The 17,505-nt window shown below is 44.7% G+C and overlaps 1 protein-coding gene across 6 annotated transcripts in view; it reads right to left on the bottom strand.

The window, feature by feature from the left end:
- GRIA1 (glutamate ionotropic receptor AMPA type subunit 1) overlaps positions 1-17,505 on the bottom strand; it is a 311,855-nt gene that overhangs the window by 37,390 nt on the left and 256,960 nt on the right. For all 6 annotated transcript variants that reach the window (XM_067732350.1, XM_067732349.1, XM_067732348.1 and 3 more), the window contains 2 exons: positions 9,079-9,277; positions 3,580-3,827 (listed from right to left, as the gene is read on the bottom strand). In XM_067732350.1, the coding sequence (XP_067588451.1) occupies positions 3,580-3,827; positions 9,079-9,277 (447 nt within the window). The remainder of the gene's footprint in view (positions 1-3,579; positions 3,828-9,078; positions 9,278-17,505) is intronic.

Raw genomic sequence — 17,505 nt, 5'->3', positions numbered from 1 at the left:
TCAGCGGCCATGGCTCACGGGCCCAGCCGCTTCGCAGCATGTGGGATCTTCCCAGACCGGGGCATGAACCCATGTCCCCCGCATCGGCAGGTGGACTCCCAACCACTGTACCACCAGGGAAGCCCCATTTAGGTATTCTTGACTTGCACATCAACCATCTGTGATCTTATCTGGAAGATATTCCTTTTCATGTCTCTTTCCCTTTCTCTTTCTTTCTCAAAATCAATAAATGACTTGTTACGTCTCACAGAGATGTAAGCAATAGAATTAGGTATTTATTTATTATAGAGTTGAACTATTTTCAATATTTACACCAGAAAGAATCTTTGAGCATGCAAAACCCATAAAGGCAGTGTTACTGCTCAAAGAAGTGGTGCATTAAAGAAGAAGGGCATTAAAGTGAGCATTCACTGTCACTATCTTTTGCCTTCAGAGTGGTGAGTGGATGCCCTGGGCTCCAAAAGTCTGCATTTTTAATTTTTGAGTTGACGGTGATTGTTTGCCCAGTATAATAGGTGCTGGGAAGCTGGCATAAGTTCGGTGTCCTGCCTTTAACAGTGTTGTCAGTCATAATGCCCAGCCCAGAGAGTAAGTACATCCACGGGCTCTGGAGTCAGACTGACTGGGCTTGAAATCTGGCTCCTTTATTAGCTGTGTCCAACTGGTCAAGTAACTTAATTCTGTGCCACCGTTTCCTCATCTGTAAAATGGGGATAATGGTACTTCATAGGGAAATTAAGAGGATATGAAACACTGCACATAGCACAGCGTGTGGCATGTGGTAGGCAGTCACTCAATGGTAGCTTTTATCGTAGTGGGAAGTAATTTGAGTCCCAGATGACTGGAGATTTACGTTCACATTACTGAGTTTGTCACCATGTTCCAGGCACCCATGGATAGGGTAGGGTGGTGGAAGTAATGTATTGAGTGGGCAAATCGTGTCACCTTCTGTAGCCTTTTTTTTTTTTTCCAACTTTGCATCTAAATATTTAGATTAAATGATGTCCCTGACCCATAAAGCCTTCATTAATTGTAATACTGCAGCATCATTGGTGTTCCTGGACCTATAAGAATTCATTCTCTACCTTGGGCCTTTCTAGGGTGATGTTCTATAAGTACCTAAAAGTTTCTTTTCTTGCCAAGCACTAGCCTCTGAATCCCCTTTGAACTTTGCCTAAACTTGTACAAAGAGATTTTTAAGTTCTTGCAGACAAAAATGCATGATTAATAAATACTGGGCCATTTGGTTTCCCTTTATTAGGTCACATACAATTATTTTTACACTCCTACAGATATCGTTATTTCCTGATATTTGGACAGTTGCTTACAATTCTTCAATGTATTTTCATTGCTCTTCAAATAAGGACAAAAATCCTTTACAAAATCTGTCTGCATTTCATTATTCTCCAATCGTAGCTTAACTTTTTCTCCTCTTTATTACCCGTGCTCCAGGAGTACTTAGCTTCTTTTAGTTAGAGTCTCTGCATGTTCTGTTCCCTCTGCCTGGACTGTTCTTCTCTTCCTCTCCCCTCACTATACTTAGTTAGCTCCTGTTAATCTGTCATATTTCAGCTTGGAAAAAAAGCATCCTTGGAAAAGTCTTCTCAGCCACATCCTACCTATCCTGCATACCAGTTGGACCTTGTTATCTCTGGGTGTATTTGAGATCTTCTCTGTGTCTTTATTGTTCTGCAGTTTCAGTTGAATCAGCTGCTGATTTTCATTTGTTTATCCTGCTTGGGACTCATAATTTTTGAATCTGAGTATTTATGTTATCCATAAATTTTGGAAAATTCCCTTCATATATTACCTCTACTTCATCCTCTCTTGTCTCCATGTGGAACTTAAAGAAGACGCACCTGGCATTTTTTTCTGTCTCATGTCTCTTAGCCTCTTTGGTATATTTTCTATCTTTTTATCTCTCTGTGTGATATTCTAGGGAATCGTCTCCTATTTTTTTCTAGTGCACTAATTTTCTCTTCAACTCTGATTTGCTGTTTAACTCTTTTAAAATTGAGATTTTATATTAATGACTACATTTTTTTTCACCTCTGTAAGTTCTAATTGATACTTTTCCAAATACATCTTATCTTTTATGATAGTGTTTTTTTCTTTTAAAAGTATTTTTGATTGCTTTTATGTTTTTACTTGTACTTCTGATTCTTGCTCATGTATGTTGTCACATAATTTATAACTTTGCCTTGCTTAGGGCAGACCCAGAATAATTAGTTTATGCTTTTTACTATGGTTTTGGTTTCCTTTTCCCTTTTTGACCTAGAGATTTCTTAACTTGCATTTAAAAGTGTATTTGTTATATCTTTCTCCAGCATATCTAGGTGTTTAATAGTGGGGGTTTTATTCTGCCAAATTGCTGGAAGTAGGTGTCCTCTGGGTCCCCTTTTATAGACTATCATAATTGTCATGAACCATTAAGCAATAATCATCTGTTCAATGCCTTTCTTCCCTGCAAGAATGTAGTTCCATGGGACCCGGACTATGTATGTCTTGCCCCCAAACTGCAGCTGCAGCTCCTAGCCTAGTGCCTAGAAGGTTGTAGGGATCAATATTATTGGAATAAATGAATGAAGTGGAGGCAGAGTTGGCTCTGGATGTCATGTCAAAATGGGTTAGGAACCTCTCTCCATCTTTTTACAACCTTTTAAAACAGTCTCACCTTTCCTTGAATGCTACCCTTCCCTAAAGTGATTTAATCACTCTGTAATTGACACAGTGCCTTACAGGTGACGTTACACTATTGCTTTCATTTACCTTCTATATAGATTATCCCATTTGAACTTAAAACCACTTTGGACCTAGGAAAGGATGAGATGGTTATCCTCTCCTTATAGATGAGGATACTGAAGGTCGGGAGATGATATGTCTCACCTTTTGTAAGACAGTCAGTAGTAAATCCCAGAGTTAAATCTAGGTGTTTTGACTTTACTTTTACAGGACTCTGCCTTAGCTGTTTGGAATGTATACCAGAGCTTCTTTATGTGAAAATAAAGTCCACTTTGCTTCTTTACTTAAATACCTGTTTCTTGCTAAAGACATCAGCATCTAGGAAAGAATGGGTGCTACCACTCGCTTGGTGCTGTTTTGATTTCCACAGCTAGAATCTCAGGACTCAAATGACTTGATTTTTCATTTGGACCATGTACTTGCTTCTTTGGAGACAAACATTACAAACCACCTTCTGTCAAAGAATCCAGGTTGCTGGAGAGCCCTGTTCGTGGCCTAGTAGGATGTGGAGGTGTCTGGTAAAGGATGGTGTGTTACAGATCACACAACAGAAACACAAGGTTCATCAGTGTTTACCACTTGGAAGGGTAAGGCGAGGCGTGGGAAGGGGACACATGGGCAGCAACAATCAGAGCAAGCTGAGGCCACCGGGTCAATTTCCAACCTCAGGGCTGAAGATCTTGGGTGGCTGGAATCTCCCAGGCCCACAGGTGTCTAAGAAGAGACCTCTTGACAGCTCCCACTGTGGCCCTGGAGCCATGTGGCAGGCACAGCAGCTTCCTTTCTGAGGTAGGGAGGGGAGAGGGAGTACCAAGGAAGCAGATCTTGGCTACTTACCTTAGGGCGGACCCCTTGGGCGTCGCAATGCCATAGCCTTTGGAATCCAAGTTACCTCCCACTTTCATGGTGTCACAGGGTTTCCGCTGCTCAATATACTCATTCATGGTGGACTCTAGAAGGTAGGCGTATTTGCCTTTGGATTTCCTTACTCGGATCATCCCCTCCTCCGTGGTCCTCACAAACACAGATGGTTCTGCTGACTTCATGTACGTCCACATCTTCTCAAACACGGCGATTTTAGACCTCTGGCAGGGGACAGGAACGAAGCTGGAATTAAGCGCTGGCTGTGCGTGGTGGCATGGAGGTCGGCCCACACACAATAATGAAGAGCCAGGTGTGGCTTGATCACACATTCATGAGCGAGATTAGCTCAGGAAGAAACAAATTATCGGTGATTACAAAATAAGAGGCTCTAATTAGTACCAGTAGGCTTCAAAGTACAAATACCTTGCAAATACAGAATGAATAGGAGAACTCAGAATCTTTTAATTACTGCTGATAGTTACAGCCCTCTTAAATATGGGGAGAGTTAAGAAACTGGGGCTCTGTCTGACTTTTCAAGACATCAGAGGACCTATCTGTTGTTCAATAAGGTCATATTCACAGAGCCCTGAAGAAGTGGAGAGCTGACGATATAGGTGGAGTCTGATTTCATCGTTAAAGGACAACACTAAAGAATTTCTAATAGATCATAGGCGCCAAGTTCCAGTCATCCCGTATTGCAAGACTGGCCCTCAGAATGCAAATTGTTGTCTGATAAAGTTAATAACTTGGGACTTAATACTGTCTTCTGCTTACATTTCAAAAGCCTCTACCTCCAGCCAAGCTGCTTTCCTCATTTCCTCCTGAACTCATTTTGGGCCTTCCTTCCTTTGTGACTTTGCCTCATTTGTTCACTCCCCTGGATATGTTGGTTCTCTCCAGCCACATCCTACTCAGCATCTCACAGATCAGAACAAATCCTGTGTATTCTGAGACTATCTCGGTGCCAAGGACAGTAGTTCTCAAACTCTAGTGGGCACCAGAATCATGTATAGAGACTGTAAATCTGCAGACCCCCTGGCTCTAAACCTAGAGATTCTGATGCAGCAGGTGTTGGATGGAGCCTAGAATAAATCTTTTTCAGAAGTTCCCGAGGTGATTCATCTGTATGGCCTGTGTGGCCCTCACTTTAGAAGGAATATTGTGAGGATTGATGTTCCTCTAGGACACATTGTCCAGGCACTCACTGCATGTCCAAGCTAGACTTTTAGGACTGAGAGCCATTCACACTTGGGCTTAGGTCTCAAGTTTGTGAACACTACCTGAGGGTAGGGGACGTCTTCCCTTCTGTGGGTCCTGCACAGAGTCTAACCTTGCATCTATCTAGTAGGTTCTTAGTGAGGGCCCATGGTCTAGGACCACAAATCCACCCTCTCACATGTGATGCTCTTCCTAAAAAGCATCCTTTCCCCAACAGGTAGATGTATTTTAGGGCTACTGGTATCTGGCTTTTGAAAATGCTTTGTAAATGGACAAGTGTTAAACTCATGTAAGGGACTATTTTTTTAAAGACAGTTACTACTAGAGTTAGGCCACCTATGTAATCTAGTGGTTGATATATAGATTACAGATTTCTTTAGTATAAAATTATCGTTATGCATGCAATATGTCATTATTCTTTGCACACAATATCAAGTTTATTTTCTTGATATCAACAAGCGTTGGCAAAATATTGATAGGCAGTTAGCTTGTTGCTTGAGCCAATAAAGATATTTGGACCCAGAAAAACTCTAGGTCTCAAGGAAAAATGAATGGAGATCGTTACTGACAATGTCAGGGAAGCGTTCGGTAGAGTGAATTGTAAGATAGTCTATAATTAGATAAATGAGATGATTTGTTTCACTAGATGGTTTACAATCTGGGAAGGACACTGGCCTGGGGGTGAGGAACCCTGGGTGATAGTCTTGGTTGTATTGCTAACTTTCCTCATTTGTTCTATAAGGAGTTTGGACATGGTAACCTTTACGTTCCTTGCTAGCTTGAAATATTTGGTTCTTTACGTGAATATTTATCATTCAAGCAACAGTGTCCAGGTGAGGAAAAAAAAAAAAAGAAAGGAGAAAAGGGAGGGAGGATTATCAAAGTTAGGAAAAGAAATATCCGAGACCAATCGTAGCATCCACAACGTATTGAATATTCTCTCACAGGAAACAGGGAAATAGATAAATTCAGCTGTGACCAGATTTGCGGATCATCTTCTAGGCACAAAACCAGCAAGACACGCAGCAGGGCAATTGCAAGATGCAATGTGACCTGGCAGGATGCTCACAGCGGGGGAACACTGGGCTGCTGACAGGCAGAGCGGCAGAGCGCTCTGGGCCACAGTATGCAGAAAATTAATATGTCCCCTCAGCCTCACCCCAGTGCCCCCAATGCCAAGGCTGCACTCACAGTCGCTCAGAGTAGAACTATCAGGAAAATGTCATCTCCAGGAATGCGAAGGCAATGCGAGTGGCAGGGAGGATTGGAAACAGGCTTGGGGTATTTGTTCTTGGATCTCTCTCCTCATCCGCAGCTCCCACAGCCCTTCACACATCTTAATTAAACTGTCGGTGGAGGATTAAGTGACTCTGGGTTGGGGCTGCCGAGAAGCTCTGGGCTGCCACGGGGATGAAAAGCCAGACTGTTCAGAAGTAGAATTCTTGTTGCCCTATTCCCTCCTTCTGCCTTATGGGGGTGGTAGGTGACCTTGTCTCCCCACCCACCAAGGTCCTGGTGGGATAATTCTCAAGGTCAGCGTCACAGAAATGGAAGGGCTCACAGGACACATCGGGTCAGCAGCACTCTTTTTTTTTTTTTTTTTTTTTTTACAGGTGAAGAAACCGAGGCCCACAATGTGGCAATGAACTGTCCAAGTCATGTAGCTTGTTAGTGGCAGGGCCAGGAGGAGTAAAACCTCATCTCCTGATTGCACCCCTAGTACCTTTACACTACGACTAGCTGTCTCCCTCGTTTTCTGCTTTATGTTTCAGTGGCTGCAGGACTCTGGGCAAGTAACATAACCTTTCTGAGCCTCAGTATTTCTCTCCTGACAATGGCGATAATATGGACTCACTACACAGTGTCGCCATGGAGATTATATGAGGATAGAACACTTTAAAGTGGTAAAGGGCATACCCCAGTGCCTGGCACGTAGCAGGTGTTCCGTAAGTGGTGCAATTACTACTAATAATTATGACTTTTCTTCTGGTTGGACTTCAGGGTAGAAATGCCCAATACATGTTTGGCTTGGTACCAGTTTCTCTTCCTATATACATGGCAGACATTGATAGCAATTAAAGAATTCTTTCATACTGAGCCCGATGTGACCTCAGAATCCCTCTTAACATAGAACTCCAGGTAAGCACTCTTGACCAATCAGAGTGAACTGTTGATACAACCTATTTGCCTAGTGTAATGAAGTAAGCCTGGCTAGGGCACAGAGCTTGTCAAATATGCACTGCCTTTGTTCTAAATGCCTAGCACAGTGCTCTGGACAAGAGCTAGTAATATGTGTATTTCCATAGTTATTAACAGAACGTGGAAGTCTTAAGTCTTAGCTGTGCCTCTGAATTAGCTAGGACATGCACATTTTCTTTTGGACCTCACTTTCCCCAACTACAAGAGTGGAGGGTTAGACTGGATTTGTCTATGGGCCTATCTAGTAACTTGAGCGATCTTTAAAAAAAAATTATTAATGACACCATCCATTAGGACAGTGTGGTTCAGTGCAAGAATATTTGGGTCGGAATGAGGAAATTCAGATTTTGTACCCCTCCCGGACACTTGCATCATGAATTCCCTGCATCTCAAATTCTTGCCTGCAACGTGGACACACAACCCCTGTTCTGCCTTAGGTCACGGGTGAAACATAAAGGAGACCATGGATGGGAAGGGGCTTCGGGGGCTGTAACATGCGAATGTACCGGGGTGGAGATCATGGGTATATAATGAATGGACAGATTGGGTGGTTCCCCGACTGCATCAGCAGGGCCTGGGGCATAGAACTGGCTTTATGGACAGATATCGGGCATCTCCTTCATACTCTGGTTGCAGGCTAAAGATGTCAGAGAATTGTAACAAGATTACAAGTGCTTTTTCTACTAACTGGTTGGGTTAGCCTAAGCAAGTCATGTTTCTTTCTAAAATGACGACTCTGACCAAGTGACCCCTAAGTTACCTTCTTGCTCCACTATGTTGAAAATGAATGATTTTAGTCTTGGAACCTCCATCAGCCATGGTTAGGACTTTGGTCCCTCTTCTGCCTGTCATACAGAACGCAGAGCCCACGATCAAGAGGCTGTGCACAGCACCCTGTGGGTTCACTCAGAGTCTGGGGTTTGCTCCATGAAGTTGCAGTGAGAACCCAGTGGGTCTGCATAGGATCCCCACCCTCTTGCCCGAGGCGATGCAGAGGCTAGCTCTGTATTCTCCTCCTCCTCCTTATTGGCTGTGTGACCTTGGGCAATTACTTTTACCTCTCTGAGCTTCCTTTGTAAAATGGGGATAACAAATCCCCAACTTGCCTCTGATGAGATGAAATAAGTCATGAAATGTGTGCTTCTTAGCACAGGGCCCAGTTCATAGTATGTGCTGAGGAAGTGGTAGCAATTGTTTATTATTTTTATTTGATTAATATATGGTAACTCCCTGTGCTAAACATTTCCAAAGTCCAGGGAACTACAGGTTTTCTTGCTTTGGAGCATTTGTTCAAGTTGCTCCTTTTGCCTAGAATGTAATTAGCGTACCCTGATCTAACTTGGTTTCATGATGTCTAGAGATGTTTACAGGTCTATCCTTTGTGGCCGCAATCCCTCCCTACCCCTCCTTCAGGATGGCTTTCAATTGCCTACACCCTCCGAAGCCCTCATGGGAAATGGAGCCCCCATTCATTGTTCTTTGTTTCCTTGTATTTTAGATGTCCACCTCTTTTCATCTCATAATGACTCTTGAAGGTCGACATTATTTTCCTCATTTTGCCTCTAGCCACAAGACATCTCCACCACCTCCACTCCCACTTCACATTTTCTGTATCTCCTGGCACTATTTAATAGACTGCCTATTCCAGTCATTACTTCCCATATAACATCTTATTCATCAAAGTCTCCAAGGAGGGGACACAAAGGGCATCAGGTTGGGACCTTGTTCCTCGCTGTTCCTAATCAATTACTAATAAGGCTGAAGGTCCTTATAGGAGCAGGAAGGGAATTATATGTCATATCCTTTGCAGCCCTCGGAGAACTTGGCACAGACTGGTATACATAAAGGGTCTAATTCAATGCAAGAGCTTTGAAGTTTCCACGAATGCAGAAATGAAGGTTTCTCAGGGATCCGTAGAAAGCTGAGAAATGTCTGTTTCCCTGACTTACGCTCAGTTAAGCAGTTGCCTATAATCTCATGCTAACGAGAAGGATATTTTACTGACAGTAGTGGTTCCCTTTTGTGGAAGTGCCCTGGGACAAGGGATGTCCCTACCCTGAAGAACTCCTTCGTGGATCCCGCTTCTAGGGTCCCGTAAGCGATTTCTGTCTGCTTCGCTAGGTCCTCGGCACTCTCAATGGGAGATACCATCCTCTCCACGGTCAGGAAGGCGGCCAGGTTGGCTGTGTAGGAGGAGATGATGATCAAGGTGAAGAACCACCAGACGCCGCCAACGATGCGGCCGGACAGGGACCTGCAGCCCAAAGGGAAGAGGTGTCAGAAGCACAGAATCAATTACAGAAGACTGTGGGGAGGGGCCGAGGGCCAGCCCCAGCCCATCAGCAGAGCTGTCAAGCCCTCTTGCACCCTTCTCTTCTGTCAGCAGGGTGTGAGAATCCAAACGTCAGAGTCTCCTGTGCATTTTCCTTCCTTACTGTGGATAAGGATCTGTGGGGTTGCCATCCTTCATGGGTGAGACTGCCCTGCAGGTACATCTTCACGCTCACTCTCACACATACATACACATCGAGACACGAGACACATGCCAGCAAAGACACAGATATGTCAACATTTGCCCGCAAAAATCACAAACATGTATAAACATCCTGTTACAAGCAGTTGCATATATGCCAAATGTATGTGCACACATATATAGACGCAATGCATTTACACAGATGTCGCACACATTTGATTATGTCCAGAAATGTATGTGCATACATATATAAACGCAATGCATTTACACAGATGTCGCACACATTTGATTATGTCCAGAAATGTTTCCAGACTGCCTTCTCGCCACTGCCCTCCCGGCTGGCAAAGGCCGCCAAAATGATGGATTAGAAGGAAGGGAAGGGAGAACATTTTGCAAATAAAGACAACACTAGCACTCCGTCCAGCCACCTTGGGGAATGTCACTGTTGAGTGCAGGCACGGTTCTCCTCCTTATCAAAGAGGAAGAGAATTTGGCTGAAATAAAAGACAAAGGATAGTCTGATCTGGATCAAAATGGCAAATATGACAATCAAATGTGAGACAAGAAACTTATCCTTGATTTTTGGGTCCTGTTCTCTCTTACGCCCAAAACTGTGAAGAGAAACGTGACCAGCCAAGAGTTCCACTGTGATTGTTTGGATTTGGCTAGGAGACTTCAAGTCCGGGGCTTCCCAAAGATGTTACCAATGATGTAGATACTATATGGGGTGATTTTATGTGGTGGCTAGACATGGCATCGAGCCATACTCAATCAGATAGTGATAAAGTTATTTGCATTCCATTACTCCTTCCATGCTGCTCGGTTTATTAAGGAAGTGTCATCCTGGAGCTGCTGTGCCCTTAAGCCCTTTATAACATGTGCTCCGACAGCCTCAAGCTCAGAGGTGACAACGCTTAACTAGAACCTCATGCTTAACATCGAGAGCAATCACCAGTCCAAACCGTGAGCTCTATGGATAAGGAAACTCAAGAGTCCCAGATCCTACTGACTTGGGAGCAACACCCAGGCCTGCTGGCTTGCTTGATTGTTGAGACTTTGTCAGCCCTCTGTGTGTTATTCCCATGTTCCTGTCTGTTCTACTTTGTTTTGGTTTCTGAGAGACTCCTTTTCACTTCAGGCAGACAGTGCTCACCCCAAGAAATCCAACGAATACTTGTTATCGCTTGCTATATAGAAAACACTGTTCCTAGATGCTTCACAGGAAGGGGGAAATAAGAGACTTGTTCAAAGGGATGAGAGCAGGAGAGTGCAACAAAACGATGTCCTTTGAAGAACAGCTTCAGGAAGAGGGGAGACTCTACAGGAAGAAAAGGCTTGGAGAGAGATGTTCACTGAAGGTCTGATGTGAGGCTTGTGCCTTGTGACCTGAGTGAGGCGCATCTGGCAGAAGTTGCAGGAAACGGATGCTATCTAAATAGGAGGAAGATACTTTTGATGGGCAGGGTAGTACAACAGTGGCTCTCCTGGGGATGAGAGTGAGTGTCCCTATTTCTGAAGATGTTCAAGTGATAAACTATTTATAGCGATGTTGTACTTGGTGCCTGCCCTTGGTCCTCCAGGGTACTAAGCGCTGGGGACACAATAATAAGCCAGACAGAGGAAAGGCCAAGCATCACGTGGGACCAGAGACCAACTGCTTCCTCTTAACACTCCTCCCATCTCCGAGACTGTGTGATTGGAAATCGTACATAAGTAGATCAGGATGCATGGCTTCCATTGGTAAGTCAAGCAAGATGTGGTACATAGAGGCAAAATCATTTTCCCAGTGCCCCAGGACTAATACACAGTTATACTCAAGATCACACCAGTCTTCTGATAACTAGTCCAGTGCTCTGTTCACCTTAAGAGACAGCAGATACAAGTGTCCAGGCCCGTGTGAGGATGCTGCTGCTTTTCCAAATCTGGATGATCACAGTGGCATCTGACCTGGACTTCTTGCCTCCATTCAACCCCCCTACCCTCCATCCTCCCACTCCTCTGCCGAATCAGTTCTCGACAAGGGAGCCTGCATGATCTTTTGGAAAACGTTGATTACATCTTGTTTCTTTGTTGCTTAAAACCCATCAAGGCCCTCCTCTTACCCTTGGAATAAGATTCAACTCCTTGGCCCGCTCTCCAGTGCTGTCCCACAACGTGGATTCTGTAACTCTGGTCCCTCTGGAATTTGTCTGACCCTTTATACTCAGAAGGCTCTCACCCTTACCACATGCTGCTCTTTCCCGTGATCAGTCCATCAGCCCTGTTCATCCTTCAGCCCTCATCCTAGTCATCACTCTTTCAGCATCCAAGCACATGACTCTCAGAGCCCCGTGCAGCTCACATTGCAGCTGGCGTCTGACATCTGTTTGTGTGATTGACTGTCAGGTGTACCCCTAGACCACACGCACTGTGAGACGTGCCATGTTGGATCTTTAGCACCCAGCGCAGAGTTAGCCGCAGGAACAAGCGAATGCACAGATGCCACCTCTTTTAGAACCTGATGGTTACATTCACATTAGATTCTAGAGCCCAGGAATCATTTTCAGGGCCAGGAGAATTCTAACCTGCTGTGGTTCAGGATGTCTGGAGTCATGGTTTCAAACTGTGTGTTCAGGATGGCAACCCAACTGAAGTATCCCAACTTGGGGATCCTCTGTTGAAGCTCAAAGGCCTCCCAAGAAAGGTCCAAGCTTACGGGTCCTTTTTCCTGTTCTTTAGTATTTATTTGCTGGATGTTGAGAGGAGCTTACCCTGCATGGTATTCCCTACATCCCTGCCTACTTAATGAAGATAGCATAGAAAAATTCTTCTGCTTCACAGCCAGCAGAATAACTGTCATTGTGGAAGAACTGGAGGGCTGGGGAATAGGCTCTTCAAAATGGGACATGATTCCAATGCTTCATTTGTATTCAATTTGTAGTATGGAACTTGAGTGTGAGTGAACCCCCTCCTTCAGTTCAGACCTGGCACAGGCAAAGCTGGGCCTCTACCTAAGAACTCTGTATTTTCCCAGCTCCGTCCCAGAGGCAGCCCTTCACTTACAGCCCCACAGCCTTGGCAAACTGCCTGTCTAGCTGGGCCTCAGTCTTCCACTTCTGTTTAATGGGTGAGACTAACCCTACTTCATGGTGAGAAACCAAAACTTTCAGACCTAGAAAAACTCTTAGTCCATTCTTTTCCTTTAATGGAGACAAGCTATCGAAACTAAAATGGTAGAGGGGAAAGTACTTTGAAAAGTGCTGTTGAAACAGAAGACATTATTTTTATAATGATGATGATTCCCCCAGGGGGTCACAGGGCAAAGCATCACTTTTCTTAGTAGGGATGGCACAGCTGTAATCTGAACCCCTTAAAGGTCTGCCTAGTCACCTGAATTTTATTGGTCTCATAACTTGGCATAGCTCTTCCCCAAACTCCCTAGGTGATCAAGGAAACCCTTATGTTCCTCCAGAATTGGCCACAATTTATGTGGCTTGTTGGACCTTTATCATACTTGAACTTGATTCATAGCTCTGTGAAGTGGATGGGAGAGGGATGAATGCCCCCATGTGGCAGATGAAAGAACTGCAGGTAAGAGATGTAAAGGGACTTGCCGATGGTCACACAAGTGAGGCACTGGCAGAGCTGGGACTAGGACCCAGGACTTCATATTTCCTGTCCAGCACTCCAGCCACTGCAGAGCATTCCCTCTTAAACCAACTTCTGATTCGTCCATAGATGGACATGGACTTCCTCACCCCGTGACGGTTCATGAGGTTGGATCACAGCCAACACTCACCTTTCTTTCTTTTTTTGTCTTTGGAACTATTTTGATTGATTGATCAATTGATTTTTATTGAGGTATAGTTGATTTACAATGTATTAATTTCTGCTGTACAGCAAAGTGATTCAGTTATACATATATATACATTCTTTTTTTAAAAAAATCTTTATTTATTTTTGGCTGTGTTGGGTCTTCGTTTCTGTGTGAGGGCTTTCTCTAGTTGCGGCAAGCGGGGGCCACTCTTCATCGCGGTGCGCGGGCCTCTCACTATCGCGGCCTCTTTTGTTGCGGAGCACAGGCTCGAGACCTGCAGGCTCAGTAGTTGTGGCTCATGGGCCTAGTTGCTTCGCGGCATGTGGGATCTTCCCAGACCAGGGCTCGAACCCATGTCCCCTGCATTGGCAGGCAGATTCTCAACCACTGTGCCACCAGGGAAGCCCCCATTCTTTTTTTATATTCTTTTCCATTATGGTTTATCACAGGATACTGAGTGTATTTCACTGTGCTGTACAGTAGGACCTTGTTGTTTATCCGTTCTATATATAAAAGCTTATGTCTGCTAATCCCAACCTCCCACTCCATCCCTCCCCCAACCCCCTCCCGCTCCCCCTCCCCCTTGGCAACCACAACTCCATTCTCTATGTCTGTGAGTCTTTTTCTATTTCATAGATAGGTTCATTTGTGTCATTGTTCAGATTCTGCATATAAGTGATATCATATGATATTTGTCTTTCTCTTCCTGACTTACTTCGCTTAGTATGATCATCTCTAGTTGCATCCATGTTGCTGCAAATGGCATTATTTCCTTCCTTTTTATGGCTGAGTAATATTCCATTGTATATATGTGCCACGTCTTCTTTATCCATTCATCTGTCGATGGACATTTAGGTTGCTTCCATGCCTTGGCTATTGTGAATCATGCTGCTCTGAACATAGAGGTGCACGTATCTTTTTGGATTCGAGTTTTGTCTGGATATATGCCCAGGAATACTCACCTTTTGTAATGCTCCCTGGAACCTTTGGGATCCACACAAAGCCATCTAGCCACCACCATCTCCACAGAATTAGAAACCTGTTTGCATTTGTTTTTCATTGCTGAATAACAAATCACCACAAGTTTAGTGACTTCTAACAGCACTCATTCATTACCTCCTAGTTCTGTAGGTCAGAAGTCTCGGTGAGGGTGTCCAGATTCTCTGCTCAGGGTCTCACCAGGCTGAAATACAGGTGTTGTTTGGGGCTGTGGTTCTCATGTGGAGCTCAGGGTCTTCTTTCAGGCTCACTGGTTGTTTGCAGAATTCATCTCCTTGTGGTTGTGGGAACGAGGTCTTCTTTTCTTTGTGGGCTGTCAGCCAGGTGCTGGCTTCAGCTCCCAGAAGCCGCCTGCGTTCTTTACCATGGGCCCCCGCCACCTTCAAGCAAGACAGACTGTGGCAAATCCCTCTCATTCTTTGAATTTCTCTGACTTCCACTAGCTGGAGAAAATGCTCTGCTTTTAAAGGGCTCATCAGATTGGGTGACGTCCACCTGGATAATCTGAAAGTCAGCTGGCTTGGGACTTTAACTACATCTGTAAAATCTCTTTACAGGAGTACCCAGGTTAGTGTTTGGATTACCAAGAGACAGGAATCTTCAGAATTGCATACACCATACTGATTATTCATTCATTTTACAAGCATTGCTTGTATGGCAGGCACTGTTGGTCACAGGGGAGATAAAAGTGAATACACCACAGCCTTTCCCTTCCAAGGAGCAAGTGGGAAGGCGGTGGGCAAACATGGGCTTTGGTGGTCAGACACCTGATTCTCTGTAAAGTGCTGTGTATGGAGCGTAACGATCACTCAGTAAAGCCATTATCACCATGTTATATCCATATCATAAAGTCATTATAGTATTATGTTAATTATGTGACAAGTAAGAAAGCAGCACTAAGGGAACACAGAAGGGCTTGCTAGTTACTCTGTTGGCAGAGGGGTGGGGAAAAGTTACCGGAGGAGGAGAAAGTTGTGCTAGGTTTTGAAGTATGAGTAGGAGACTGCCAAGCAGAACAGGTGCAGGGGTGGGAGGAAGCAAGATGGATAGAAATAAAAAGGAGAAGGTGAGTGGGATATCACCTCCTCTGTAAACTTCCCCACCTTTGCCAGCAGAGCACCAAGCAGCCCCTTCTGTATTCCTGTTACACCACGATCATCCTGCTCTTAGGATTCCAACCACGTTGTTGTGATGATTTAAGGTGTCACTGTGATTATCTATGGTATTTATTAACATTGATGGTGATGGGTTGAACTAAAACAGAGCCCACAGAAATTGGGAGAAGCAGGATGACTAAAGAGGTGAAGACATCAAAGTGATAGGATTTGGCGATCCACGGGGGCAGAGGCAGTGAGAGAGGGAAATGCTCAAATGCCAGTCCACATCCACCGGTGAATGCATCCAGACGTGGCCTCCGGAGCCAGATGCTGGCCGCTAGATGCTGCTCTCTTCTGGCAAAGGCTGTTTTTTTTTCCTTTGGTTAACGAGACACTAAGCATATCATTAAATGCATAACTTGATGCCAGGAGAAGATAGTAAAGATCTGATTGGACCATCTTTTGGGTTCTGATAGTTAGCATTACCTGTCCTGGTTGTGGATTCGGATTCACCGCAGACCTTTAAATGTATACTTCTAATATCACAGCTTGGATTTGTCTTTCTAGACGAGGGGCCAGCATTTTTTTCTGTAAAAGGCCGGGTAGTAAATATTTCAGGCTTTGCGGGCCTTATAGTCTCTGCTGTTGTAGTGTGAAAGCAGCCACAGACAGGATATACACACGTGCACGTGGCCGTGTACCAAACAACTTGCATCACAAAAGCAGGCAGCAGGCTGGATGTAGCCGGTGGCCTATAATTTAGTGACTCCTTCCCTCAGTCCTGCTCTGAGTCTGAGAGACCTTGGATGGAAGTGAATACACGACTTAGACACTTTTTATCACCCATCCAGTTATTAGTACCTGCCCACAAGCACCCAGATAAAGTACTGGAATGATTCATTTGCCAGTTACTTCTGTGCTTTCCTCAAGCAGAAGGGAGAAGGCATTGGTTAAGAGATTGGGCTCAGGGGCCACACACGACAGGATAGAGTCTCCTGCCTCATTACTCACTGGTTGTATGATATTGGGCAAGTCATTGAAACTCTTGGTGCTTGTTTCTTTACAAAATGGAGTGTTAGTACTCATCTTAAAGGTATTCTTCATAATTAAAAAGAAAAAAAAAATACCAGTGAAGCATGTAGCTCTGTGCCTGGCAGAGAGAGCACTTCTGCCAGGATGGAGATGTGCAGACAGCGTTTGGCGCAGTGCCCTGGCTGGAGGTAGGGGAGCAGGTGCTAGGGCCGGGGGCCTTCTGAAAAGTAGATACACGGGGCCGGTGTAAGGAGTGGAAAGTTATTAAACAGGAATCAGTTTCTGATCTCACCAATCTCCTCTCCACGACATCTCTGGCAAGGGGTTGGATATGGACATTTCTTCTTTATTTCAAAAGCATGTCCTGTCATCCCCAAGAGGAAGGAGACAGAAGGGACACCTCCTGTGTGCCTTCATTCAGCTGAGCTCGAGAGGTCAGTGAGCTCAACCTATTTCCCTTGGTCATCTGCTTCAAATGGCTATTTTTAAAAAGTAATGGAAACAGAGGCATGAAGGCAGAGGCTCAGATAGTCCGTCTCTAAATTACGGGGAGAAAAAAAGGTCCATCTTGACTAGTTACTCCGCTGAGCCATGTTCAGAGAGAGAGGCTCACTTGGTATCGGGCATCACGGTTCTCAGACTGGGGTAAATAGCTCCGGCCAGATGCAACGGCTGCACTGATGAGGCCACTTCATCCGAGATGCTGTGTCTGGGTGGCAAAGCATTCCATTTTGACCAGCTGCAAATCGCTCAGCGCTTCCCTGGCAGAGTAGGAGTGAGTCATGTTAATTGCCCAGCTGCCGGTCACTGTGTTCCAGCCCCGCAGGAGGGGGCGGGCCCTGGACTCCTGTGCTGAGTCTCAGGGTGGGGAACTTGGGGGTTGGACAACAAGCTCCAAGGAAAGCCCAGCACTCTGTAAGCTAGTGTATACTGTTGTAGAATTTGCAGAGCTATGTTTCAAAGAGGGAAGGTTTTATGTTCCTATTATTTTCCATTTAGGTAAGCTATGGGAGTGTAGCGTGGGCACAGTTTGCAAAAGAATGAAGATCAATTCGTTCATTTTTAAAAATCTACTAATTCTTTGG

The sequence above is a fragment of the Pseudorca crassidens genome, chromosome 3, assembly GCF_039906515.1.
Source record: "Pseudorca crassidens isolate mPseCra1 chromosome 3, mPseCra1.hap1, whole genome shotgun sequence".
NCBI classification, from domain to species: Eukaryota; Metazoa; Chordata; class Mammalia; order Artiodactyla; family Delphinidae; genus Pseudorca; species Pseudorca crassidens.
The sequence above is the reverse complement of the archived record's forward strand: the minus strand, read 5'-3'. Positions and strand labels throughout refer to the sequence as shown.